This window comes from Suricata suricatta, chromosome 4 (assembly GCF_006229205.1).
Source record: "Suricata suricatta isolate VVHF042 chromosome 4, meerkat_22Aug2017_6uvM2_HiC, whole genome shotgun sequence".
Lineage (NCBI taxonomy): Eukaryota > Metazoa > Chordata > Mammalia > Carnivora > Herpestidae > Suricata > Suricata suricatta.
The window spans coordinates 90274493-90301995 of NC_043703.1; the positions used below are offsets into that span (position 1 = coordinate 90274493).

The 27503-nt window shown below is 49.5% G+C and overlaps 2 protein-coding genes and 1 long non-coding RNA gene across 7 annotated transcripts in view; 1 reads left to right on the forward strand and 2 right to left on the reverse strand.

Annotated features, from left to right (window-relative positions):
- The window catches only part of ZFP36L2 (ZFP36 ring finger protein like 2), a 4372-nt gene extending 2533 nt beyond the window's left edge, over window positions 1–1839 (reverse strand). For 2 of the 3 annotated variants that reach the window (XM_029937254.1, XM_029937253.1), the window contains exon 1: window positions 17–1475. In XM_029937254.1, coding sequence (XP_029793114.1) covers window positions 17–1175 — 1159 coding nt within the window. In that variant the 5' untranslated portion in view covers window positions 1176–1475. The other variant, XM_029937255.1, reaches the window with a different exon arrangement.
- A 3219-nt stretch (window positions 1840–5058) lies between these two features.
- The window catches only part of THADA (THADA armadillo repeat containing), a 316857-nt gene continuing 294412 nt past the window's right edge, over window positions 5059–27503 (reverse strand). For all 3 annotated transcript variants that reach the window (XM_029937259.1, XM_029937256.1, XM_029937258.1), the window contains 2 exons: window positions 12776–12945; window positions 5059–6223 (listed from right to left, as the gene is read on the reverse strand). In XM_029937259.1, the coding sequence (XP_029793119.1) occupies window positions 5831–6223; window positions 12776–12945 (563 nt within the window). In that variant the 3' untranslated portion in view covers window positions 5059–5830. The remainder of the gene's footprint in view (window positions 6224–12775; window positions 12946–27503) is intronic.
- Window positions 22177–22963, forward strand: LOC115289760. The gene is made up of 3 exons (XR_003907790.1): window positions 22177–22348; window positions 22447–22573; window positions 22667–22963. It is a non-coding gene; the product is annotated as an uncharacterized LOC115289760 (long non-coding RNA).

Genomic DNA, 27503 nt, shown 5'->3' on the forward strand with positions numbered 1-27503 from the left:
CCGTATAGCAGCGCCGCGGCCGCCGCGGCCGTGGCCGCGGCACAGCACGTCGGGGCGCCCGAGGGCGTGGAGGCCGCTGAGGCTGACGAGCAGGACGAAGCGGACGAGGAGCAGGAGGAGGCTGAGGAACACGAGGGCGGTGGCGGCGGCGTGCGCGACGTGGGGCTGTCGAGCAGCAGTGGCGACTCGAGGCCCCCCGGGGGCTGGTGGTGGCCAGACGGGAAGCCTGAAAAGCTGAGGCTGTGATGCAGCTTGGGTCGCGGCTCCCGAGGGAAGCCCAGGTGCAGCGCGTCACGCGCGCTGAAGGCACGCAGGTCCCCGGAGGCGCCCCCCGATGGCGCGGGCCGCCGCTCGTCGGCGTTGTGGATGAAGTGGCAGCGCGGCCCGTAGGGGCAGAAGCCGATGGTGTGGAAGGTACGGCAGAGCTCCGTCTTGTACTTCGGGTGCCGGGTGAGGCTGCGAAGCTCGTGGAAGCCGTGCGCGAACTGGCACTTCTCGCCGTACTTGCACGTGCCGCTCTCCTCGAAGGGCCTGCACAGCTCAGTCTTGTAGCGCGTGGAGTTGATCTGGGAGCCGCCGCCCCCCTTCTGCTGCTGCTGCTGCTGCAGGTGCAAGAGGTGCTGGCTGCGCTCTCCGTTCTCGCTGAATGAGCGGTCCCGGAATTTGTTCTCCTTGTTCAGCAGGGCCGTGCCGCCGCCCCCTGACGGCTCCTTGAGAGTGCCGTAGGAGGCCGGGCCGCCCGCCGCCCCGCTGCCGCAGCTGCTGCCGTTAGCCGCGCCCGGGAACTTGGGCGAACAGCTGCCGGAGCTAGGCGCAGGGTGGGCGAGTGCGTGCAGGTTGCTGGCCGAGTGCCGTCGGAGAAAGCCCGGCGTGAAGCCCGAGCTAGGGGCGGCGGCCACGGGCGTCCCCACCGCCTTCTTGTCCAGCATGTTCAGATTGAGGTTGGCCAGGGATTTCTCCGTCTGCCAAAAGGAGGGGGGCGAGGACGGGATGAAATATGGGAAGGGAGGGAAGAGTTGGGGCGAGTTGCAGAGGAACTTCCAAGCCTTCTGATTCTTCTTCCTTTTTGCAGATTTCGATTCAGCCCCCACCCTCCACCCCTCCACGCGCAGAAGAATCATGTTCGCGTTGGGAGGAGTCGACTCCCACCCCAGGCCGCGCTTGGTTTCGGACATGTGATCCTCAGCCCGTGGGCCGCCAGCCTGGGCGGCGCAAACCCCGTCCGGGAAGCCCGGGGCAGCGTGGCCGAGGCCGGCGCCGGAGAAACTAAACAGCGACGCGGCTCCCTCCTGCCCTTCCTTCCAGCTCCGTCTCCCCGCCCACAAGGCACGAGCACACACTACAGCAAACTCCAGGGTTTTTCCCGACCCCAAAGTCAAGGTGGGGAGGGGCGCCCTAAAAGCCGAGGGCAGAGGCAAAGTCTGAAAACTCGAGGGGCTTCCTGCCTGCCCCCCTTCCTCCCACCTTCCTCCCTCGCGTACCTTGCACAAGAAGTCGATATCGTAGAAGGCGGACAGAAGTGTGGTCGACATGTTTCTGGATCCTGTAATGGTCGGCGCTGCAGGCAGGGAGGTCCGGAGGAGCCCTCGGGGCGGCGCGGCCGGGTTCGAGCCACGACGAATAACGGGCGAGGGGCGGGGGAGGAACCGAAAGTTTGCCGGGGGACCAGAGGGAGAGGGAAGCAGCGTGGACTGGCTTGAAGGTGCCCGGGAATGCGGAGTGGGGGGAATGGAGAGAGAAGCAATCAGCCCTCCTCCGCGCCCCGGGGTGCCCGGCCCGCCCCCCCCCCGGCGCGGAGCCGACGACAGCTCGCGGACTGCTGGAACTCCGCGGCCCGCGAGCGCGCGCCCTATATAGAGCCCGTGAGCGCGGCAGCGGCTAGGCGGGCGTGCCGGAGGAGGGGACAGAACGCTGACCCCGCCGGGGTCTCCAGGCAACGCCGCCCGCCGGCTCGCGGACGTCAAGCGCCTTCATGGCTTCCCATTGGCCGCCGCCAATTTTTTTCTCTGGGGGAGGGGGCGAGAGGCCTTGGGGCGGGGCAGGCTGCCGGGGCGCCTGGGGCGGCGTGGAGAGGCCGGCCCTGATGGGTGCTGCTGGTAGGCGGCGGGAAGATAAGACTCCCTTCCTCTGGGGCTGCACTTTGGAAATCCCCTGCACATTTAAAGTGACCAGGATTCTGCAGCCCTGGACGTGTCTCCCCGCGCCGGAACCTGCTAGGCGAAATTGCGAAGCTTTACTCTCCCACTCTTCGGCTTTATACTGGGCGCGGGAATTGCAAAATGCGAGAATATTGCAACCGTCCGCGCGGCCCGGCTGGCTTGCAGAGGGTGTTTCGGCCGGGAGGCGGGGGCTCAGGGCCTGCGTCGGGTGGGTGGTGGCTCCATCCCCATTGCACGTGGAGACGCGGTGGGGGTGGGGGCGGGAGCGGCCACGCGGGCGGCTGCCGCGGCAGTCTCGCCCGTAGGAGCCTGGGCCCGTTTCTCCGCCCCCGTCCCCGCCCAGGCTGCAGTAAACAAGGCTTGAGTGCTGGGGCCTGCAGGGCAGGGCTGAGTATCTGAGGACAGGCGCTGGCTTTGCTAATCACATCACAAGACCTTGAGCCAGGGCCAAAGGCGCGGAGTGGCGCGGGGCGTCCCGGGCGGGGGAGCCGGCTGGGAGGACGAGAGGAAAGGCCACGAGAGCTGCGCAGGCCTGGAGGCGACTTCCCGCCACCCCGTCCGTCCGCCGGTCAGCCCGGCCTTCCCCAGTCCTCTCAGGGGATGGGGTGCAGCTGCCGACTGAGGCTCCCCGGCCGCCGCAGCCGAGGCCGGGAGTGCCCTCCAGGCCCCTTTCCTCCATTGGGGGCGCCGCCCCTTCCTTAGCTAGTTGTGGGCCGCCGCACGCAGGCTCGGGCTGAGGCCGACCTGCGGTCAGGCAGGGCAGGGCACCGAGTTCGCTCAAGGTGGTCTTGCCCTCCTTTACCCCCCTCTCACTTGTCCCACACCCCAAAGCCCTGCGCTGGGTAACGCCTTTGCCAACTGGCGCCCTCAGCGTATGGGGCAGACAGCCCCCCCTAGCGCCCAGTTAGGCAAAAGCCGCTGACAGCCGGGTCGGGCAGATCTGGGGTCTGGTCCAGGACACTTATCACTCCGCATCTAAGCATATGCTACCAAAAACCTGGAGCGGGCCCATGATCTCTCACACCTGGCAGCTTAGGCCGCAATTGGGCCCAAGTTGGAAGACCCAGTTCCCTCTAGGGAAGGAAGCAACCCACGCCCCCTTCCCAAATTGATCTTATTTCTTGCTGTTTCCTCGTGGTCATTTCCATTCGTTAACCTGGAAGGGGGGGAGGATAGTGAGCCACAAGAACTGCCGCCTCAGAGTTCAGGTTGCATGCAGATACCCTCCCCGTTGAAACTCCCTAAGCACCCACCCAGAGAGAGTCCGCAGAGGACCAGAAACCCAGGGTTGGTGTTTAGGCCCTGCCCCTTCCAAGCCATGTGATCTCAGGCAAATCACATAATCTCTTTGGTACTTGGGTTCCTTGTAAAACTAAGATAATTCCTGCTTTACTCATCTCTCACCCTTGCCAAGGTGCAAATGCGTTATCTGTTAAGGTGTGTAACAGATGAGCAGGTAAAAAAAATCCATACAAATTGGCAAAATATAAAAACGGAGATAGCCAGGTCTCTGGATGTGGCCAGATGGGTAGAGGTCCACAGAATCATGCATGCAGACCTGAGGGGCACCAAATCTCGGACCCTCTAGCTTGGAGCCAAAGGCAATGACCCCGGAAGATGTGATTGCTTCACTCTGGGTGATTGTACCACCGAGCCTGCACTGGCCCCCAGACAGTGCTGGGCAACTGTGGCTGACACAGCCCGGAGCACTCAAGAACCCCAACTGTTGTTTTGTTCGTTGTTGAAATGACCCCAAACGCGGGAGTCTGAGGTTAGCCCTGACAGTAGTATTCTAAGATTCCCCGGGGAATGCATCAGGCAAGTGTGAAATAGCCATTTCGCTGCTATTTTGGGTCAGTAATAAGATTTCAAATACAAAACCAGTAGAAACATCTGTCCCTCCTGTCCTCCCAGGCTGGCCACAGCCAGCCAACATCAAAATCCGGGATAATTCCCAGTTGGCAGCCATGAGAACACCCACTTTGCAGGTTTGGTGGAAGGATCCTGGTGCATGTTTTGGTACTGAGCACCTGCTACTTTAAGGTGCTAAATTATTATATAACAGCTTTTATTTCATTTTAAATGGAGAGAAAAGGAATGCTGGCCATTTCCAAGGAGCTGGGCTTTGCTGGGGCCAGTTTCATAGTTCTTGAACCGTGGTCATCACTGCATTATGCCAATTTCCTGACTTCTCACCCAGTCAGGTCTTCTCAGAACAAAAAGAAATGTTAGACTGGCAACTTTCCATCAAGTGTGGGCTATGTAGGATCCTAATTAATTCAGGATCACCAAAACACATTTTGAGCTGAATAGTGCAAAACTACCTAGGGAATTGCTTGTTCTCTTTAGGACAAAACTTTAGATTCTAAGTTTACTCCTTTCCCTGCCTTTTCCTACAGAGCTATTTTTCTGTACTTCCAGTATGGCTGTGTTTTTAGTGTTAGGTGGTTTTCTTTTAAAGAGAAACACATTTGAAATATGAGCTTTTCTGTATAGGAAATGCTGTCAAACTCTCACTCCTCTAAACTGCCCCTTCAGACCCTCAAACATCAATAAATAGTTCCAAGTGATTGCTCACCTGAAGAATATTTAAAAATATTTACACTCCCTGAAAGCTGGACCAACTTTTATATACTACTAAAATGGCTTTTTCCGATAACCCGATGAAAAATGAATATGGATGAGGCTCTGGCCAATCCAAGCTATGAATTTCAAGATAGCCGTCTGTAAGTAACACTCAATTCTGAAATGAGAAGTAAAAAAAATGGTAAGCCAATGAAGCAAAACGTGTGCAAGAGCGACACCTGCTGGGTGTGTAAGGCAGAGAACTGAGCTGGGCTTGGAAACGGCAGAAAAACCTTAAGGTTGCTAGATTCAAACACTGAAATGGATAATTGTGTTTTCTGACATCTTAAATGAGAATCTTTTATTGTCACCAAGAAAACGACAGTAAGCAGCGTAGGACTTGAACAAAGTATTTATTCTGGCTTTCCCTTCCATGGGTTTCCTTTTAACAGCTAAGGGTCTATGCTTTCACTGGGTGGCAAACAAAATCAAGTTTCTTAGCATTACCACAAACATTTTTGGTGGGTAGGAGCTTTATTATTTTTTTTAATAAATCAGATGGCATCAGATGGTCACTGTGGGACCTGCACATGTAGATCGTAAAAACAAAACTATTTCTATGAAGTTGATCTATAATTCTCCCCGGATCCAGCATTTGGAACATACTTCTGCCATAGCTAAAATGGAATAAAATGTGGAATTCTCACCCAATAGGCTGTTTGCCAACTAATCCAACTTTTCTATCCAATGGAAAAGAGGAGAGAAAGTCATGAGTTAAAACCCAGTACAGTCAATTCACAGAAAATGTGGGCTGGCTACGCCTGGAGGTTTGAGGCTGTGGGGGAAGAGAAAGGCGAATTCAGGTCTGCAGGTGGCCTGCACCTGGGAACAGAGTAAATATTCAACGTGGTGGCCGCACTTCCTACAGTAGCTGCAATAAACCAGGCTCCTCTGAATGAGTGAGCTGAAGAAAAATTCCTTTGTAGGAAGGGACAGAAGACTAGACTCATGAAGGGGAGAAAATATTTGAATTTATGTTTGACACGTTTCCTGCAGATTTAGTGGGGAAATAATCCACCCCCACCTCACCCCCCAGAAGTTTTTCTTCAACAAGCTGTTTCTGTTCTTGCAAGAGTGAACAGATTCACTTCTGCAGGAGACTCTGAAGCACTGAGAACAAGGGTGTCTTCCCTTTCCTTTCCTTCCAGAAAGGCCAGCAGCCTCAGGCAAGCCAAGGTCCTTTCCTCCTGGATGCGCAGTCTTGTGAATTCTGCTGTCTTTAAAAATACAGCAGTTGGTGGCAGTTCTTTGAACAGCCGGGAAAGGAGGTGGCACTGCTCTGATGCTGTCCTGTGAAGATGGCGGAGGCTTTCAGGGCTGAGGGGACACCCGCTGGACTTGGAAAGGAGACGGAAGAGGTGCTTGTAGAGGTATTTCACGAAGGTCAGGGTCTCAGCCCAAAAGTTGACTTCGGTTTTTTCAAACAGGGAGTCTTCCACCTAGACCGAATGACAAAGCCCAAAGTCAGCATTACAGGGGACCCAGACAGGCTCCCAAACAGACCCGAGTCGGGACTCGGAGGAGGTGTGTCCCCTCCCCCTCCCGAGGGCGGCCTATTCTTGCCTGTCGGCACCCACATATATATACATGCCACTGGCAGCCTGGAGGGTCGCCTTCTATTTTCATTTTGCTGTACTTCTCCACCAGGGAGGAATTTTCTTCCCCAGACTTAACATGACCTTTGATAAAGATGTGTTTGTGGTTTCAAGCCAAGATATTTTGGGGGCCTGCTGTTGAAAAGGGAACCTCAACGTGGGAGAGGGCCCTAGACCCAAAGGTGCCTCTAGGAATCAGAGAGCAGGGGGGGAGGGGGGAGGGGGGAGGAGGAGAAATCTCAGCAGCAGAAGAGGAGCAAAGGATTACCAAACACGAGGCACTAGTCTGAGTATGGAACCAACTTTCTGTAATGCTAGGGATTTTCAAGCTTATTTGATTACAGACCCTTAATCTTGTCTCCAAATTTCCCATAAACAGGCTGCTTTTTGAACTCTTGGCCTGTTGGGTATGTCAAGAGGGCCCACTGAGTCAGACATGGGTGGATAGATACAGATTTCGGTTGACAAGATGCTTTTGCTACTTGTCTTGGTCCTCAGTTTCCCTTTCTGTTGACTCACCTGGAGGGGGCTGATAGTTTTCTCTAAGCAGCAAATATCTGGGAGGGGCCCTGATTCTCTGCAAATGCTTCACCTTCAGACCTAACCATGGGGAGCCCCTAGCTATTCCAGTGCTGATGAATAAGCATTCTCCATAATTAAACGCTCAGCTTCCAAGGGGCCTCTTCCTTCCTTCTTTTATTTTTTCTTCTTCTTTTGCGGTATAACTGACATAGAATATTACACTAGTCTCAGGCATACAGCAGAATGACATTTGTATACATGGTGAAATGATCACCACAGTAAGACTAGTCATCATCCGCCACTCTACAGAGTGAATATCTTATTGATTATATTCTATGCTATACATTAATCCCCATGACTTATTTATCTTATAATTGGGTGCCTGTACTTTTTAAAAAAATATTTATTTACTTTGAAAAAGACACCATGCATGTGTGCACAGGGAGAACAGGCAGAGAGAGAGGGAGAGAGAATCCCAAGCAGGTTCTGTGCTATCAGCGTGGAGCCTGACATGGGGCTCAATCCCGTGAACTATGAGATCATGATCTGAGCTGAAATCAAGAGTTGAATGCTTAACCAACTGAGCCACCCAGGCGCCCCAATATTTCATTTATTTATTCATTTTTAAATGTCTGTTCATTTTTGAGAGAGAAAGAGTGCAAGCGGGGAGGGGCAGGAAGAGAAGGGGACAGAGGATCCAAAGTGGGCTCTAAGCTGACAGCAGTGAGCGCTATGCAGGGCTCGAACTCACAAACCATGAGATCACGACCCGAACGGAAGTCAGGATGCTCAACCGACTCAGCCACTCAGGCAGCCCCTGTTTGTTAAAAGTAGGCTCATTGTGGGGTGCAAACTCTCAACCCCAAGACCAAGAATTGCATGCTCTACCAACTGAGCCAGCCAGGTGCCCATGTTTTCATTTTCTCTGCATAGATACTCAGCAGTGGAATTGCTAGAGCACATGGTAGTTCTTTTTTTAATTTTATGAGGACTCCATACTGTTTCCACAGTGGCTCACCAATTTACATTCCCACAAACAGGGTACGAGAGTTCCCTTTTTTCCACATCCTCGCCAACACTAATTTCTTGTCTTTTTGATACTAGCCATTCTGACAGGTGTGAAGTGGTATCTCATTGTGATTTTGACTTGTAATTCCCTGATGATAGTGATATTGAGCATCTTCTCCGGTATCTGTTGACCACCTGTATGTCTCCTTTGGAAAAATGTTTAGATCCTCTGCCCATTTTTTAAACCACAGTTTTCAGATTTTTAAAAATCAGTGCAGAGCCCAGGGTGGGGCCCAAACCCATGACCCTGAGATCAAGACCTGAGCTGAGATCAAGAGTCAGATGCTTAACTGACTGAGCCACCCACGTGCCCCTTAATCGTCAGATTTGTTGTTGTTGTTATTGAGTTGTAGGAGTTCTTTTATTATTCTTGGGGATATTAACTCCTTATTGAATATGTGATTTGCAAATATCTTCTCCCATTCAGTAAGTCCAGTTAACATTTTGTTGATGGTTTCCTTGGTTGTGCAGAAGCTTTTTGGTTTGATGTAGTCCTATTTGTTTATTTTTTACTTTTGTTTGGAGTCAGAGTCACAAAAACATCAACAAGACTGATGTCAAGGAGCTTATCACCTGTGTTTTCTTCTAGAAGTTTTATAGTTTCAGGTCTTACATTCAAGTCTCTAATCCATTTTGAGTTAATTTTTGTGTATGGAGTAAGAAAGTAGTCCGGTTTCATTCTTATGCATGTGGCTCTCCAGTTCTCCCAACACCTTTAAGTGAAGAGACTATCCAGTCCTCATGGCATATTCTTGCCTCCTTTGTCTAAAATTGACCGTATATACATGGGTTTATTTCTGGGTTCTCCATTCTGTTCTATGGGTCTCTTTTCGTGCCAATGCCATTCTGTTTTGATTACTATAGTTTCTTCTTTTTCAAGATTGCTTTGGCTATTTGGGGTCTTTGGTGGTTCCCTATAAATTTTAGAATATATGTTCCAAGTCCTGTGAAGAATACCATTGGAATTTTGACAGGGTTTGCACTGAATCTGTAGACTGCTTTGGGCAGATGGATATTTTAACAATATTAATTCCTCCAATCTGAGAGCATGGAATATCTTTCTATTTATTTGTGTCATCTTTAATTTCTTTCATCAATATCTTACAGTTTTCAGTGTATAGGTCTTTTTCCTCCTTGGTTAAATTTATTCCTAGAGAAATGTAAATTATTCCCATTTTATTCATTTTTATGCAATTATAAATGGGATTTTCTTGATATTTCTTTCTGGTGCTTTGTTATTAGCATATAGAAGTGCAACAGATTTTTGTATTTTGCATCCTGCAATTTTACTGAATTCATTCACCTATTATAAAATGTTTTTTGGGGTTTTTTTTTTTTTTTTGGTGGAGTCTTTGGGGTTTTCTATATATAGTGTCATGTCATCTGCAAGTAGTGAGAGTTTTATTTCTTCCTTTCCAATTGACATGCCTTTTCTTTCTTTTTCTTGTGTAACTGCTGTGGCTTTCCAAGTCTATGTTGCATAAAAGTGGTGAGAGTCGGTTTGTGGGTTTGAGCCCCGTGTTGGGCTCTGTGCTGACAGCTCAGAGCCTGGAGCTGCTTCAGATTCTTTGTCTCCCTCTCTCTCTGATCCTCCCCAGCTCATGCGCTGTGTGTCTCTCTCAAAAATAAAAATAAAACATTAAAAAAAATTTTTTTTAAATGTGGTGAGAGTGGGCATCTTTGTCTTGTTTCTCATCTTAGGGTTAAAGTGTTCAGCTTTTTTCCACTGAGTATTAGCTGTTCATCACACATGGCCGTCATTATGTTAAGATATGTGCCCTCTGTACCCACTGCATTATTATTATTTTTTTACCATAAATGGATATTGAATTTTGTCAAATGCTTTTCCACACCTATTGAGATGATCATGATTGTTCTTTCATTTTGTTAATACTGTATATCACACTGACTGATTTGTGGATGTTGAGCCACCCTTGCATCCCTGGAATAAATCCCATTGATCCTTTTAATGTATTGTTGAACTCAGTGTGCTAATATTTTGTTGAGGACTTTCGCATCTATGTTCATCAGGGATATTGGCCTGTAATTTTCTTTCATTCATCCTTTTTTTCTTTTTTGTGGTGTCCTTGTCTGGTTTTGGTATCAGGGCAATGCTGGCCTATTAAAAGGAGTAGTTTGAATTTTTTTTTTTTAATGTTTTATTTATCTTTGATACAGAGAGAGACAGAGCATGAGGGGGGAGGGGCAGAGAGAGAAGGAGACACAGAACCGGAAGCAGGCTCCAGGCTCCGAGCTAGCTGTCAGCACAGAGCCTGACGCGGGGCTCGAACCCACGAACGTGAGATCTGACCTGAGCCGAGGCCGGAGGTTTAACCGACTGAGCCACCCAGGCGCCCCTAAAAGGAGTAGTTTGGAAATGTTCCCTCCTCTTCAATGTTTTGGAAGAGTTTGAAAGGCTAGGTATTAAATCTTTGAATGCTTGGTAGAATTTACCAGTGAGGCTGTCTGGTGTTGGACTTTTGTCCGTTGGGGGGTTTTTAATTGCTGATTCAATCTCTTTACTAGTAATTGGTCTATTCAGATTTTCTACTTCTTCATGATTCAGTCTTGGAAGATTGCAAGTTTTTAAGAATTTATCCATTCTTTCTCATTTGTCCAGTTTGTTGGCATATTAATTGTTCATAGTAGTCTCTTATGATCCTTTGCATTTCTATGGTATCAGTTGTAACCTCTCCTCTTTCATTTCTCATTTTATTTACTCAAATTCTCTTTTTCTCTTGGTGAGTCTAGCTAAAGACTTACCTACTTTGTTTCTCTCTTGAAAGAACCAGTTTTTGTTTCATTGGTATCCTCTATTGTCTTTTTAGTCTCTACTTAGTTTATTTCTGCTCTGATCTTTATTATTTCCTTTCTCCTCCTAATTTTGGGTTTTGTTTATTTGTCTTTTTCTGGTTCTTTGATATAAAGTTAGGCTGTTTATTTGAGATGTTTCTTGTTTCTTAATAATAGGCATTTATCCTTGAATTTTCCTCTTAGAACCACTTTTTCTGCATCCCATAAATTTGGTATGTCCTATTTCTGTTTTCATTTGTTTCTAGGTGTTTTAATATCTCCTTTGATGTCTTCTGTGACCCAAGAGTCGTTCAGTGACATGTTTTTAATCTCCACATATATGTAGTTTTTCCAGTTTTCTTCTTTTTATAAAGTTTATTTACATATTTTTGAGAGAGAGAAAGTGAGAGTGTGCGTGGAGTTAGGGAGGGGTGGAGAGAGGGAGGGAGAAAGAATCTCAAGCCGGCAGCCTTTTTCTGAGGTTCTGTCTTCTTCTGTCATTTGGAACATATTTCTCTGTTTCTTCATTTTGCTTGACTATGTGCTGCTTTTACATATCAGGCAAAACAGCTATCTTTCTCTGTCTGGAAGGAGTGGTCTTACGTGTAATGAAACTTCTCACTGAACTTTGCCCTAGTTCGTGGTTGTCTCTTCGATCTTTCTGTCTAAACCGCCTGATTTATTCTTTTTTTTTTTAATTTTTTTTAGTGTTTTATTTATTTTTGAGACAGAGAGAGGCAGAGCATGAGTGGGGAGGGGCAGAGAGAGAGGGAGACACAGAATCTGAAGCAGACCCCAGGCTCCGAGCCGTCAGTACGTCATGAACGTGCGATCATGACCTGAGCCGAAGCCGGACGCTTAACCGACTGAGCCACCCAGGTGCCCCCCGCCTGATTTATTCTTAATATGCTCCCGTTGTTGATGATATGCCAAGACCTGTTCCAAGGGGAGGGCTCTCATTCAGCACCTATTTGCAGGCTGACTGGAAACCAGATCCTTCAGTGGCAGCTTTTAAAGTTGGCAAATATTGCGGCACCTGGGTTGCTTACTTGGTTAAGCGTCTGACTTCGGCTCAGGTCATGATCTCATGGTTGGTAGGCTCTGTGCTGACAGTGCAGAGCTTCGGATTCTGTGTCTCCTTCTCTCTCTCTGCCCTTCCCCTGCTCATGCTCTGTCTCTCAAAAATAAATAAAAATGTTAAAAAATATAAAGTATCAAATATATACAGTCCTGTGTGGTGGCAATTGTGATCCCTGCTGGCCTCCACATCAGGAGATCTAGAGGCGTCCCCTGGGCGACTGTTGCAAAAATTGGCACTCTAGGTATAAGCTCCTTTCTGGGAGGTCTCATGGAGCTGCAGCAAGGCCAAGGGGGAATGCAAGGGTGTCACCTCCTGCTACATTCCCTGGGAGCACCTCCTTAGTCCCTAGGTGTGTGGGAAACATGAAGCCTGTCCCTTAGACTAAAGCTCCAGGCTAAGTAAACAGCCCTTTTTCCCATGAGGACTGGAGTTGCATTTCAGTCTGCTGTCTGTGACCGCCCTGCGGGTGGTGGACTGCCAAGGACTGTCTTCCCAATTGTTACCTTCCTGTGGAGTTCAGAAATGCCAGTCTCGTCGGCCACCAGGGCCAGGTGGTCTAGGGTGTCCTGGGTGTGGAGCAGGTATGGCTGCTGGCTTTAGTTAGGCAGCTGGGGAGTGTAAGCGCCACACTCACTGACTTCAGAAAGCAAGGAGTTTCTTTCAAAGTCCTCTCCCCTAGTGATCTGAAGACTGACCACTGGAACCCTCAAAGCCAGCATGAGAGCTGCCCCAGCACCCCCAGGACCCCCAGCAGCATCTGGCAGGCTGCCACGGTCATTCCGAGACGTTCCTTAGCGATCACTGATCTGACCTGAGCATCCAGAAGCACACGTTCAGCGGGCACATGGAGCCCAAGTAAGCCGAATGTGCTGCACTCAGGATGTTTAGGACACTCCGGCCCCACCCCCGCAGCCCTGAGACCCTAGGATTACCTGCTGCATGCTTTCCACATGGACCCCGAAGTCATCACCCTCTCCCAAGAGCCATCCCAGCAAGACTGGGAGGCCGGGCGCCAGCTGGTCCCACTGCTGGAGCAGGTCACACAGCACAGCCAGGGCCAGAGTCAGTGCGACTGAGGCATCCACCTGGCAGAAGGCAAAATCTGTGGAAACGAGAGAGAAGCGCGTGGTGAACGTGCAGCTCAGGGCTACCCCACCACCGAAGCTCTGAAGGACTTGGAACATGAAGGGCCTCGGGTTAAATCACTACCACCAGCCTCCAGCCTCCAGGGAGGCTGGTGGGTGAGGCTCCTCAGAGATTATTAACCCATTTCTGAGTCCTGCTGTCTACAAGGCCAGAGTGAGTCATGCCCCCGAGCCCTGTGTGGTCAGAAGCAAGTCCACCTACAAGATGAGACATTTACCTCCTGTCAGGCCCTCTGGCGTAACTGGAGGGAGACCAGGAAAGCGTCCCTGCAGGCCTGCCCCGATGCCTGCTGGATTCTGTTGGTTTCCCTCTGAAAGCACACCTTGCTGACCACATGACACCTAAATCTCTTTACATTTTAGAGCAGGGCATCAGCAAACATTTTCTTAAAAGGCCAGATAATAAATATCTCAGACGTTTGGGGGTCTTCAGGTCTCCGTCACAACTGCTCAGCTCTGCTGAAAGCAGCCCTGGACCATATGTACACTTCTATTTAGGTTCCAGTAAAATCTGAATTTCAGGTGGCTTTCACATGTCATAAAAGACTCTTTTGGTTTTCTTCCCCAGCCATCTAAAAGCATAAAAACCGTTTGTAGCTTACAGGCTGTACAACAATGGGTGGTGAGCCTGATACGGGTCACATTTGCTGCCCTTTTTGAATTCATTTTCAGACACTCATCTTCCGAGCTGGCTGGGAAAGGGAGCTGAAGGAGTAGAATGGGGTGCGGAAAGGGGAGCCAGTGCCCGGGGAAACCATTGCTTACTTCATCATTTTGCCTTAGACCATCCTAAATATGGATTTGAAGGGGGGCTTGGGTTGTTAACACTTCTGCTGACCAGCCCAGCCCTCCCACCCCCAACCTGGAGGAGGTCTGAAACATGGGATGGAAATCCCACCACAAAATGAACCTCTTTGGATCCATCCATGCACCAGGGCTGGTCTTGTGATGACTCACTTCTGTTGAGGCCCCATCCTTCCCAAATCTGCATCTCCAACTCCAGCACAGAGACCTGGTCCTGCCTACTGGCCCCCAAAGCGACCCACTCAGCACACAGGGAGAAAGCTCCAAGTCTGGACTGAAAGCTGTGAGCTCTCACGGTATTGACCCAGACATACAGGAGGGGCCCCAAGGGCCCATTATGTGCCAGGCCCTAACCAAGTACTTTCTGTCCGTTCCTTCAATATCCTTTCAGTTGGGTATTGCCATCCCTACTTCACAGGTGAGGGATCCTGGGCTCAGACTGACCCACTTTGGTACAGTCACAGAGCTGTAAGTGGCTATAAAGAATCAGAATGGGCAAAACATTTCCTGGTGCATGTGGAGCTCAGATTTGGAGACAGCACCAACATTCTAGACATGCAGGTCTTCACAGTGAGGTAAGCAGGGCCGGTGACCCTGCAGCGGGGCCAGTACCACCTGGAGCCCACCCAGCAGAGCCTAGACTCATGGAAGCAGCTAAAAGACTGATGTCACCAGCCCCAAATTAAGCCCCTGAGATGGCTGCTCCTTAGGGCCTCTCTCCCCGGGCCTGGATTTAACCTGGGCAACAGAAAAAGGGGAGAGGGATGGGAGAGAAGTAGGGAGCAAAGGTGCATTTTGGGTCTAGGCCTGGGCCATGTGTTGGTCTAGCCTTTACCTACAATACAATCTCTATTTTTTATTTTTATGATTAAAAATTTTTTTAATGATTACTTATTTTTAAGAGATAGAGAGACAGCATGAGCAGGGGAGGGGCAGAGATAGAGGGAGACACAGAATCTGAAAACAGGCTTCAGGCTCTGAGCTGTCAGCACAGAGCCTGACACAGAGCTCGAACCCACAAACCGTGAGATCATGGCCTGAGCTGAAGTCAGAGGCTTAACTGACTGAGCCACCCAGACGCCCCCACAATCTCGATTTCGATCTCTACCTGCCTCTCTGTGTTGTTCTCAGATGGTTTAGAATCTGTATGAGGAGATGGTACAATTAGTTGGCATCCTTCAAGTCTCAAAGAACTGAAACTACAAAGACCAGCAGAGGATTAAACATATAGCAGAGGCTCAGAACATTCCAGTGTATGGCTCTGGAGATCATGAAATCTTTTCCTTTACTGCTACTCGATTTAATGACATGCTGCCACAAAGCGGGCATTCACTAAATGGTTAAGTAGGGTTATTGTTGATAAGAATGAACACTGGCCCATCAAATCCCTACCTGATTTAACAAATGAGGAAGCTATGCTCATGGAGGCTGGGTAACGGATCCAGTTGGCTGTGGTGGCAGTGGGCTGAGTGGGCCTCAGAGCAGAGGCAATGGAGGAACACCCCCAGCACCCCATGGAGATGAAGTCAGACTTGCCTTTATCACTCCTATTCACAGAGGAAAGCTCCCAGCTGGGGGCCATATTAAGAAAGACGATCAAGGCTCGATCAAGGTCCTTAGCATTGTGCAGCTTATGTGGAACCTTTCACAAAAATCGACCTCCTGACTTACTGCCTGCTCCCCTCTCAGTCTCCTCAAGGCAAGCACTGGAAACACCACAGGAAAGAAAGGGTTCGCCCACCAGCAAAATCCCTGCCTGCAGCTCAGGCAACACTCCTGTTGGCTCCGTTAAGAGCACACGAGAGTGACCACAGATGCTGCCAGGAAGCCCAGAGCGCTGCCCCTGCCCCACCCGACGGGACACATATCCCCTGTCCTGCACCATTTCGTCACGACTCGTGCTGAGGAAGTGGCAGGAGAGAGACAGGCATGACAGAGGAGTGCGGTACGATGTGGCTGGAGGCGGATCCAGAGAGAATTGTAACCGTCCAAATACTGACTCTGCAGGACGAAAAAGGAAGGGGGAAAAGGCTGCATGGGGGAGGGGAGAATTAGTTGGATTTAAATCTCTTTGAGGGGCCAGATGCATCCCACCAAGTTTCCTCTTTATGACCTTGCCCTGGACTAGGCCACCTCAGTCAGACCAACCCAGATCTCTACTAGTCAAATGCCTTGTGAAGGGAGGCAGAGAGTGGGGAGAGGAACTTTTTAGCTGACCACGCAGGCCAGCCAGGCTTGGAGGCCATCTCTCTCTGGCCCTCCTCAGCTTGTGTGTGTGTGTGTGTGTGTGTGTGTGTGTGTGTGTGCACTCTCTCTCTCAAAATAAACAAACATTTAAAAAACTGAAATAATAAAATAGAAATAACCCAAATGAAAACATGTACAAAGGATCTGAAGTGACATTTCTCCAAAGAAGATACACAAATGACCAATAAGTTACATGAAGAGATGCTTAACATCATCAACCATCAGGAAAATGCAAATCAAAACCACAGTGAGATACCACTTCACAACCACTAGGAGAACTATAATAAAAAAGACAATAAGTTTTGGTGAGGGTATGGAGAAGATGGAACGCTCAGACATTGCTGATGGGGATATAAAATGGTGCAGTCACTTCGGAAAACAATCTCAAAAGTTTTGCTCACTTCTGGGCATCTAAGAGAGATAAAACACATATGTCCACACAAAAACTTGTACATGAATGTGCCTAATAGTTGGTACCCAAAAGCAATCAAAATGGATGGATAAATAAAATGTGGTATATCCATACAGCAGAAGGTTATTCAGCCATAAAACGGAATCAAGTACTGATCCATGCTACAATATGGAGGAACTCTGAAAACATGCAAAGTGAAAGAAGCCAGACACAAAACCCTGTGTATTGTATAATTCCACTTAGCTAAAATATCCAGAATAGGCAAATCATAGAGACAAAAGGTGGATTAGTGGTTGCCAGAAGTTGGAGAATAGGGAGAGTGGGGAATGACTGCTGAGAGAAATAGTGTCTTTTTTGGGTTGATGAAAATGTTCTGGAATTTAATAGTGGTGATAGTTGCACAATCCTGTGAATATACTAAAATGTGTACAACTGTGCACTTATTTAAATACCTTTTAAGTTTATTTATTTTGAGAGAAAGAGAGAGAGAGAGAGAGAGAGAGACTGTGCAAGTGGGGGAGGGGCAGAGAAAGAGGGAGAGAGCGAGAGAATCCCAAGCAGGCTCCATGCTGTCAGGGTAGAGCCTGATGTGGGGCTTGAACCCACAAAATGATGAGATCAGGACTTGAGGTGAAACCAAGAGTCAGATGCTTAACTGACTGAACCACCCAGGTGCCCTTGTACCCTTTAATTTGGTAAATTTTGTGCTATGTGAATTATTTGGGGCTAGGGGGCATAGGGAGTGTGGTAGGCTAAAAGATGGCTGCCCAAAAGATATCTATGTCCAGTTCCCCGAACCCATGAATGTTACCGTAATTGGAAAAAGGGTCTTTGCAAATGTGATTAAGTTAATGGTGCTGAGATTAGGAAACAATCTTAGATGATCTGGGTGACCCTAAATGCCATCACAAATGTCCTAAGGAGAGAGAGCAGAGAGGCAGCGACCCAGAGGAGGAGGTGATGTGAAGCTAGAAGACTGGAGTGATGCCAGCCAAGGTACGCGGACAGCCTCCAGAGGTTGGAAGAGGCAAGGAACCCCCTAGAGCAGGGTTCTTCCCCAGAGCCTCCAGTGTGGCCCTGCTGACACCCCGATGTTGGACTTCAGCCTTGTGAGACCAGAAACTGTCACCAAGTTCACGGTAATTTGTTACGACAGCCCCAGGAAACTGATAGCAGGAGAATGAAGGGGCACTGCTAAAGGCATGGGTTTCTTTCGGAGTGACGAACATGGCTGAACTTGACTGTGGTGATGGCTGCACAACTCCATGAATACGCTCAACCTGGTGCATGGCACCCCTTCAGCAGGTGACTTGTGTGGTGTGTGTATGGTGTATCTCAGTGAAACTGTTCTATTAAAAAATCTCTGGGGCACGGGGGTGGCTCAGTTGGTTGGGCATCTGGCTTCGGCTCACGTCATGATCTCACTGTTGTGGGTTCGAGCCCCACATTGGGCTCTGTGTTGAACGCTTGCTCAAGGCCTGGAGCCTGTCTTTGGATTCTGTGTCTCCTTCTCTCTCTGTCCCTCCTCCGCTTGTGTTCTGTCTCACTCTGTCTCTCAAAAATAAATAAATGTAAAATAAACAAATAAATATCTCTATGTGCACAAGTTGGTTCCAACTGCTGAGCACAATGCAGGCCTTGGAAAAGCTCACAGAATATCTGAGCCTGGACAAACACTTGGAGCCCTCATGCTTGTCTGCAGGGCCTGGGCCTCAGGCGCCAGAGGACTCTGCAGAGATGAGTGGTTGCTGGGCAGGTGGGGAGGGCCCTAAGAAGGCTTCCTGGAGGAGGGAGCCCTTCACCAGACAGTCAGGGAGTAGGTGTTGAGGGTGCGCTATGTGGCAGCACTGTGCTGAGCACTGTGTGAAAAGCAAGGCAAGTAGCTGACAAGTCCCGTCCGCAAGAAGGTAGTGGTCTGAGAGGGCAGGGAAGGCTAAAACTCAGGCAACAATGAGACATCAGGTGCTCAGTGGACCGGTCTGGATCCCAAGAGCTGCAGGAATCAGGGGAGAGAAGTCAGCATGAGAGAAGTACTTGTTGCCTCCCAATGGCTACACAGCCAAGGCTGGCGTGAAATAAGCCGTGGACCCCTCTTCAGATGGCCGAGGTGCACTGTTACACACGCCCGTCTGCGGTAGGCCTGCATGAGGGGGATTAGCATCCAGTCATTTGGAAGTGAGTTGGAAACCCAACGAATCAGCATTTAGCGCTAGTTAATCCTTGCCTTCCACCCTTGTGAATGGATAGCTGGGTTGCAGGGGAGGGGGGCAGACACAGGGCTGCAGGGCTGCTGCGGCGGGACTTCCTGGTGCCACTGCTCCAGCCGCTCCAGGGCTCTCCGGCCACGGCATGCGCCTGGCTAACGGAAGGCCTTCCTTGCTGACGCTCTTGAGGGGAGCACGGGGAGTCCCTCAGCCCCGTGTCGGTCTCCTTTCCCACCTCTGTGACGAGGCCCACCTCGGGGCTGGCAGCTAAAGACACAGGCTTCCCACAGCGGGCTGGATGCGCGTCAAGCCCCAGGCTTTGAGGTGGTCTTCAACCGTACCGATTAAAATGAAAATGCCAACATCGACTTGTTCCACGTGCCAACCCTGAAAACCGCTTCAGACCATGGATTAGAAGTGCACCGTCTGATTCTAAACTGTCATGGGGAAGATGCCTTCTAGACTAAGGCCTCCTTCCCGAGAGAGCACAGGTCAGCACAGTAAATGGAAAGGAGGATATGGAGATGGGTTGACTGTCCCCTGCCCCTAGATCTGGAGAACCCCGTTTGGGGCATTTGTGAGATTCCCTCAACCTTGTCATTCAACCATCTCTCTGTCCACCCACCCACCCATTCACCCATCAAGTCAAGCTTCTCTCTCCTATAAGTACTTACTGTCACCTGCTGTGTGGGGGACACTGTGAGAAACATGAGGAAAACCCCAGTCCCTTCTCTCAGAGAGAGAAGACTTTAGTCAGAGACGAGCTGACACATACGAAGGGTCAGGAGGCAGTCTAAGATGGTGTATGACGGGGACTGATGATATCATTAGTAGCAGTAATGAAAGAATAGAAAAGGAAAAAAGAATGCGGAGTGGGAGGAGGGAGCTTCATGGAGGGGGGACTTGGGCGGGCCAAGGGTAAAGGGCTGGGATGAAAGGGAGGCGCAGGGAGATTAGGCCTGCCCCTGAGGAGGGGTGTCTGCCAGGGGAGGTGGAGGTGAGGCCGGAGGGCCAGACGGGCTGGAGCAGGCATGGGGAGGCAAAGGCAGTGTTTGCGTGAGGGAGTACTACTGTGCCTTCTTTTTTCTGAGCAAAAATATTTTAAGGTTGCATGAGGCTGTTCCCAGATCACTTCATTATTTTTGATCTCCTCCATATACTTCTTTACTTCCCCTCAGCAGAGCAAGAGCCTGGATTTTAATTAGTCATGAGAAACAAGTATGGGACCGAAGCTTGATTCAGCTGCTGACTCTACCTTTCAGTTCTTCCTGAGGCAGCCGGAGCCCCTCTGCCCGCTGCCTCTCCTGACCCTTGGCCCGGGAGCCCGCGGCTCTCTGCTCTTCGGGCCGGCAGAGCCAGGACTCAGAGGCGGGATTTCCTGGCGTGGCAGTCAGGGACAGGACTTCATGGCTATACCAAAGGCCATGTTCTCAGCCTTTACCACCAGACAGAGCTCCCCAATGACCCTTACCGGAAACAAATGGCCCAGAGGAAGGGCTGCGTCCTAAGGAAAGAAAAGAGGGGACATCTCCAGCTCTGAAGAACCCAGCAGGAAGTCTGGGTGGGGGAACATGGGTATTTGTGACCCTAGCCTCTGTTCTCTACCTGAATGCTTAAGAAATTTCATCAGAGAAGAACCACATGTGCTGGTCAGTGCTCTCAAGGGCAGCCCCAGCCCCAGCGCCGGCAGGCATTGGGGCAAGTGCCAGAAGCACATACAGCACAGACCACTGCCCACCTAAGGCTCCAAGTCCATGCCCGGGGGCTACAGTCAGCCCTTCCCTTGCCCTCCCAACCTGGCCATGGTATTAAGTCTGGAGGGGAATGCTTCCTCCTACTGTTTTTCTGCTTTTTGTTGTTCATTTATTTTTGAGGGAGAGACAGAGAGAGACAGAGACATAGAGCATGAGTGGGGGAGGGGCAGAGAGCGAGGGAGACACAGAATCCGAAGCAGGCTCCAGGCTCTGAGCTGTCAGCACAGAGCCCAATGCGGGACTTGAACCCACGAACCAGATGAGATCATGACCTAAGCCCAAGTTGGAGGCCAAACTGACTGAGCCACCCAGGTACCTGTTTTATGTTTTTTGTTATTATTTTTTTTAAAGCCCTGGGAGCTATTATTTAAAAGACAGTATACAAGGAGGCAGAGCCCAGCCAAACACACAGCTCAAGAGTTCTAAGGCCCCAAAGGGCCCCTCAGAAGCATCTAAACAGGGGTGCAAATAAACTGTTTGGTCTCCACACATGTCTGGTATGGCTTATCTGATTTGTAAATTTCAGGAGATTTCTCATAAAAATCTGAGTTTCTAGCATCATTTGAAAATTCAGAAAATTAGAACCTGGAGTCCTAGGGCTGCGTTTTAATGTGGTAATAGACGCCTGGAGCAGAGCAACGTTTATGCTCTCCAGGAGGCATCAGCGCATCCAGTCTGGGAACCACCCTATAGCTCCCACCTCACGCCTGCAGGCCTGAGTCTGTGACTCCCCCACCTGAGTACGAAGAAGGCAGCTGGCCCAGACCCAGCCCCTCATCATCACAGACCAAGACCATCTACCAAAGCTGCCTGCTCACCAGTCTTCCCCCGGGGCTTCCCCTTCCTCCAACTCTCATGGCTTCGGTTTCCTCACCCCGCCCACCCCTCACCGTCTGACAGATCTTCTTCCTCATCCTGACTTAGCCAGACCTACTCGTCAACTGGCACCCAATTCAGGTCCTGTGGTCTGGATTTTTCTAGCCCTCTGTGACCTTTCTCTGCTCATATCTGCACAGCACTCCGTGTGCTGACACATGGTGAGAGAGGACATTCTGTAGCTGAGCCCCATGTCCTTGCTTTTCCCACGATCACCATGAAGCAGCACCGGGCACATAGCAGATACCATCCGCTTGGCACTTGATTAGAGTCATGTACTAAGCAATTCACTTAGGACTTGTGTTTCCCCAATGGGAAACCTCCAAGACTGCAAGACTCATGGCACATACGGACAGAATTATTGTTGCCATTCTACATTTGAGGTTATTAAGTGTTAAAGAAGTCACTCATACATTAGTGATCAGGCCAGATACAAACCCAGGCTTGTCTGACTCCAGAGCCCATATTCTTGACCATGTTGCTAAGTGGACTATAAATGCTGAATGCACATACGGATGGATGAGTAAGCTGATTAATTTCATATAATCATACCCCCCCTCCCAGTGTCCTTGTCCTTTAGCCTCCCACTCAGTGCCCCGGGAGGCTGACTTTATGGACTGTACTACCCAGGTTTCCTTCACACCTGCCTTTTGGTAGGATTTATACAATGAGGAGGGAACACAGAATTTGGAGGGGAGAAAGAGAGAGAGGTTGGGGTTTCCTTCCCTGCACCCTCCCCTGTGAGTCACCAAGTTTCTGACCGTGGCTGCGCCCCTCCCAGTTCACTCTTCTTCGGTCCAGGAAACCCCGTTCTGTCTGCTCTCGGTGGGGTGGGGGCGGTAACGCTATCTCTGGGTGCCTCTGGACACATTTTTGGTTGTCACAAGTCAGAGGAGGTAGTGGTGGAGGCCAGGGATGCTAACTACCCTGCGATGCACATGATACCTCTGCCTCCCCACATGCCAACAGTGCTGAGGCAGAGAAGCTCTGCCTTAGCCCCACCCAGAACCTGGCACAACCGTAAATAGTCCCTTTGGTGATGTCTCTCCAAGTAAACAGTCTGGTAGGTGGATGGATGGGACTCTCCGATGTTCATCAGGAAACTAGAGACCTGGGTCTCTATTTGGGCTCATCTCTCATTTTTTTCTTTTTTCCTGCAAGGCAATCCCTAGCTCCCCCACTCCTCATCAGCTCTCTGGGCAAAAAGGTGGTAACAGGTGAAAAGTGGCCACTTGGGATGAACAGAGCCCTTTCTGTCTGGAGGTGGAAAAATTTTCCAGGTCTGAAGGTAAAGGATAAAAATATCATTTGAAATTCTAAAAATAGTTGGGGGGGGGAGACCTTTCAAATATTAGTAATTTGCTTTTTCTTAATTTTCTAGCCATTTTCATATGGAACGAATGATTCCCCAAAGTACCTGCAGACCAAGCTCCCTCAGGCTGACACCCCCACAGACGCAGTCACAACCCTGGTGCATGTATTTTCCTCGTTGACCCGTCATGAAACCAGATCCTTGGTTTTCATTTGAAAGAAAAGATATATATTTTTAAAAACCTGTATTTTTAATGTTAAAAAAGCTATAATTTAAAAAATGTGGGCCCACCTCAAATCACTGGGTAAATATATGTATATTTCCCCCTAATTTTAAAAATGGATACAGCCAACACGAATAAAAACAAGTAAGCATTTCATATGAATTAGAAGTGGGCCCTTCTTCCTTAGCAAGGCCGTACTTCACTGAAAAAGAGTTGATAAATTAAATTAGAGCTGGTTAATAGTACACTCAGCTCAAAGCTTATAAAAATGCTTGCAATTGTTCCCTTCCAACCACACCAAAGAATGAGGAGTGGATCTACACAGACGTCACTCTCTGGCAACAATGCCTGTGGAAACACCCGGGCTCTCCGGGGGGCATTCAGCCTGGGGAGAAGGGGAGCGCCACCCACCAGCCTGGAGCTTTCAGGGCGCTCAGTTACACCCAATTCTGTGTGCAGCTCACTGTCCCGTTTCGTGACAACCTCCTAAGTCAGCGGGAAAGAGTAAGGTGCGTGGGAGCTTTGTCCATGGCCGCTCCAGGGCAGGCTAATGAGGGCCTGTCCCTGGAGCCCATGTGTGTGACAGGGTCACAGGGTGAGGAGTGAGGTAGGGCCATCCCAGAGATGCTCTGGACAACAGTGTCCGGCTCACGCTTGATGCCCCTGTGCCAGGTGCGGCCTCTCCAGCAGCACTTGCCCCGCGCTCTGCCTGTGCCTCGGTGATTTCACTCTGCTGAGCCTCCCAAAGTGTTCAACCGCCTCCACCTCTCCGTGAAAGGTAAGTACCTCGCACTTAGGTCACTCATCCTAAAGCACTTCTGGAAGGGGCAATAAGCCCTTCTCCTCATCTCCCTGACACTGCAGGTGAGCCAGTGAGGAGGCGGGGTACAGCGAGGATGCCTACAGACTGAGAAGTTGTCCTGGGGAGGGGGCCGGTGCTGGGCAACTCGAGATCTCCTTCTGCAAGTAGCCTCCTCTTCTTCCGCCTGGGCTGAGTTCAAGGGCTCTGCAGACACATTCCATATTCCTCAGGGACCAGCCTGGATCTTACCATTTCTCTTTTCTCTTTCCTTGAAGTCATTCCAGTTTTCTTTAGTTTATTTCACGTCTCAGCCTGAGCACCGAAGACTGACTAGCTCCTTCTGAGGTCTTCCTAAACTTCTCTGACTCTCAGCGCCACTCTCTACCCGCCATACTGCCCACCCTGGTCCCCCACTGCCTATCCTCAACCCTTTCAGCTTATTCAAATAGGGCTCGAGGTGGGAGAGAAGAAGAAACCAAATGGCTGATTCATTTCAGTGAAGCTGTCGTGAGCACAAGGCACTGTGCCAGCTAGGAGCCATGGCTCCAGAACGCATGTCCAGTCTAGGCACAGGACATGCAGCACAGAGCACAAGATGGGGGCCTGCCCAGCTACCCCAACACGCCAGTGGGCTATGGAAGGGAGTGGATACAGATGGTCTTCAAGTGTAACTGAAGACTAGAGATTTGAAATCAGAAAAATTCATGAAGACACTTTTTTGTCTCTTGAGGGCATTACCACTACCATCACCTAGCCTTATTCCGAATCCAGAAAGCTCCCTCCTCACTCCCCAGCTTTTGCAGCTCTAAACAGAACAAAAACAGTCATTGGTAACATAATCAGTTCATCAAGGTATAAATGATTCCTAACGTCACAAAGCGATTTTAAGATTTGTAAACGGTGCTCAAAATGTTAAGTACTGGTGATTTCAAAGTTTCTAGAAATTTTAGATCTTGAAACTAAGTTCACTCCAGTCCCTTGTGGCAAGGATCCCCCACCAACCTCCCTTAAATTACTGTCCACCCCCTAGAGGCATCGGAAAGCACCCATCGCCATGGCCCTGGGCTGATGGAAGTGGGGTGGCTGAGGCCGGAGAAGCCTTGGGTGAGGGAAGGGAAGGGAGAGGTCACAGAAAACCTCTCAAGTACAAGCCAGGGAAGAGGTAACAATTCAGAGAATACAGGGCAGAGAGTTGTGTTTTTAGCCCTAAAACAAGGAAAACATATCAAACTGTTGCAGGATGGATTTAAATTAGCTGCTAGGGAGGTGCCTGGGTGGCTCAGCTGGTTGAGCCTCTGACTTTTGATCTCAGCTCAGGTCTGGATCTCAGGGTCTTGAGTTCAAGCCCTCACATTGGGCTCCATGCTGGGCTTGGAGCCCACACTTAAAATAATGAAGTTAGCTGCTAGGAAGTGTGGCTGGGTGCTCTGAGGCTCCAGAGCCCATTGCCCAGAAAAGTCCACTATTCCTTTCCTTTCAGAACCAGTCTTTGATGGGAAGCGGAGAGGAGGGATTAGAAGGAAGAGGAATTCTGGGAAGAAGAGGACTGTTTTTGACCTTGAGGATGTTTTGGTCTTCCCATGAATGTTACTGCTAAAAATAATCAACACCCAACTAAACCAACCATGGTTAAATAGCACATGATAAATTCACAACCAACGACAATGGGGAAAATGCAACTTGATGGAAACACACGTTAGAAAAAAATAGAACTGATGAGATCTAAAACCGGGTGTGGGAAAACTCTTACTAAAATTTCTGACCAAAACAAAAAACCCAAATCTTTATTGTTAAATTTACACATGAAAGAGCTAATCCTTAAGAAAATAAGGGAGAACATCAGAAATGGTTTAACTGCTCCATGGAGAAAACTGATTAAGGAATGAAATTGGCTTGATGGAGTTACACCAGAAAAGAATTCCTTGATGAAAATTAACCGGTGTTGGCAAAATTCAGATGAAAAAATGTGTATTCGGCTAGAATTTCTGACCGTAGTCCTCCGTCAGGAAGGAGCAGTCTAGCATGCTGCCACAGCCCGTCCCTGAACTCTCCCCTCTCAACTCTCACCCAACTGGAATCTTTGGCAGCATGTGTGGTGCTCCGGAGCCCCCAGGTCTCCTGCAGCCCTCTCCTCTGTGTGCAGGGGGCGGTCCTGACAATGGTGGCCAGCCTCTCCTAGGACCACCCTCCCCTGTCTCCCTTCAAGAGCATTGGAAACCTGATTTGTCTTCCTCTCCTCTAAGCCTTCCTCTTCCACTCTGTAGTCAAGACAATCCTTCCTAAAGCCTCCTTTTATAAAAGCCCTTGGTGACTCTGTGAGGCCTGAGTTTCTGAATTCCTCAGCCTAAAGGGTTCTTTCTGCCTGGATCCCCTGCCCCATTGTTTGAGGGAGTCTATAGCTCTCCGATATCACCCCTCCATCACCAGTGGGGTGGCCATGCCAGCCACGGGGGTTTTAGGTTTATATGTTCCTTCACTCTGGACAACTGAGTTCTTTTCTCCATAATTCTTCTCCCAGCTTGGTCTAATCTTCTTGTGGCCCCAAATCCCTTTAGCACCCTATCTCTTCCCAGATGGTCTTTCTTCTGATTACCAGCATCTCCTTGGTGACCTTATTCACTTCCAGAGAGATTCCTGGCTCCTCAGCGTTACCCTTCGGTTTCTTTCCAGGTCTGGCAGAATGAGGTCAATGTGTCCCGGGGGCTGGGGCTAGGGTGGGAGATGCCTACTATTCCTTGACAGAGCAGACCTAGGAGGATGCCCATCGAAAAGGGGCCTCCAGGGGCGCCTGGCTAGCCTAGTTGGTGGGACACACAACTCTTGGACTTAGGGTTGTGAGTTCAAGCCCCATGTTGCACGTAATGCTTACTTAAAAAAAAAAAAAAAAAAAAGAAGGGACCTCCAGTTCCTCAAAAAGTTAAACACAGAATTACTATATTATGCAGCAATTCCACTTCTAGGTATATACCCCAAAAGACTGAAACCATGTACTCAAATAAGAACTTTATATCTATGTTCACAGCACCCTCATAGTAGGCAAAAAGTGGAGACAACTCAAATGTCCATCAGTGGATGACTGGATGCAGAAATCTGGGACCTCCGTACAAGAGACTATTACTCAGGCATCCAAAAAAAAAAAAAAAAAAGAAGTACTGATATATGCTACAATATGAATGAACCCTTGAACATGAAATACGCAGACCAGAAAGAGTCAGAGACCAAAAGGCTGGTGGTTGCCAGGGGCTGGGAAGAAAGGGGAGGACAGAGCGATTGCCAAAGGGACACAGGCATTTTTGGAAGGTGAGGGAGCATGATGACAATGCTCTGGGACTAGTAGTGGTGATGGCTGTACAATATTATGAATGTAAGAAACGAAACTGCATTTACACTTTAAGATGGTTAATTTTAGGGGCGCCTGGGTGGCTCAGCTGGTTAAGTGTCCAGCTTCGGCTCAGGTCACGATCTCACGGTTCGTGGGTTCAAGACCCACATCAAGCTCTGTGCCGACAGCTAGCTCAGAGCCTGGAGCCTCCTTCGGATTCTGTGTCTCCCTCTCTCTCTGATCCTCCCCTGCTCGCAATGTCTCTCTCTGTCTCTCAAAAATAAATAAAAAACACACAAAAAAGAAGATGGTTCATTTTATGTTAGGTGTTCCACCTCCATAAAAAAGAAAAATACAAAAAAGAAAGGAGTCCTTGGGGATAGAGTCAGTGGGTGCCAAGAACAGAGGACAGCAGGTAATTAATTCTGTGCTTCTGTGGCTTTAAGAAAAGGGGGTGGGTAAGAAAGACCCTCTTCAGTGAGTCATGCTCCTCAGGACACACTTCCCCAAGACCAAGCCTGAGCAGGGGGTGAGGGGGATAAAGGTACACACTGGGGTG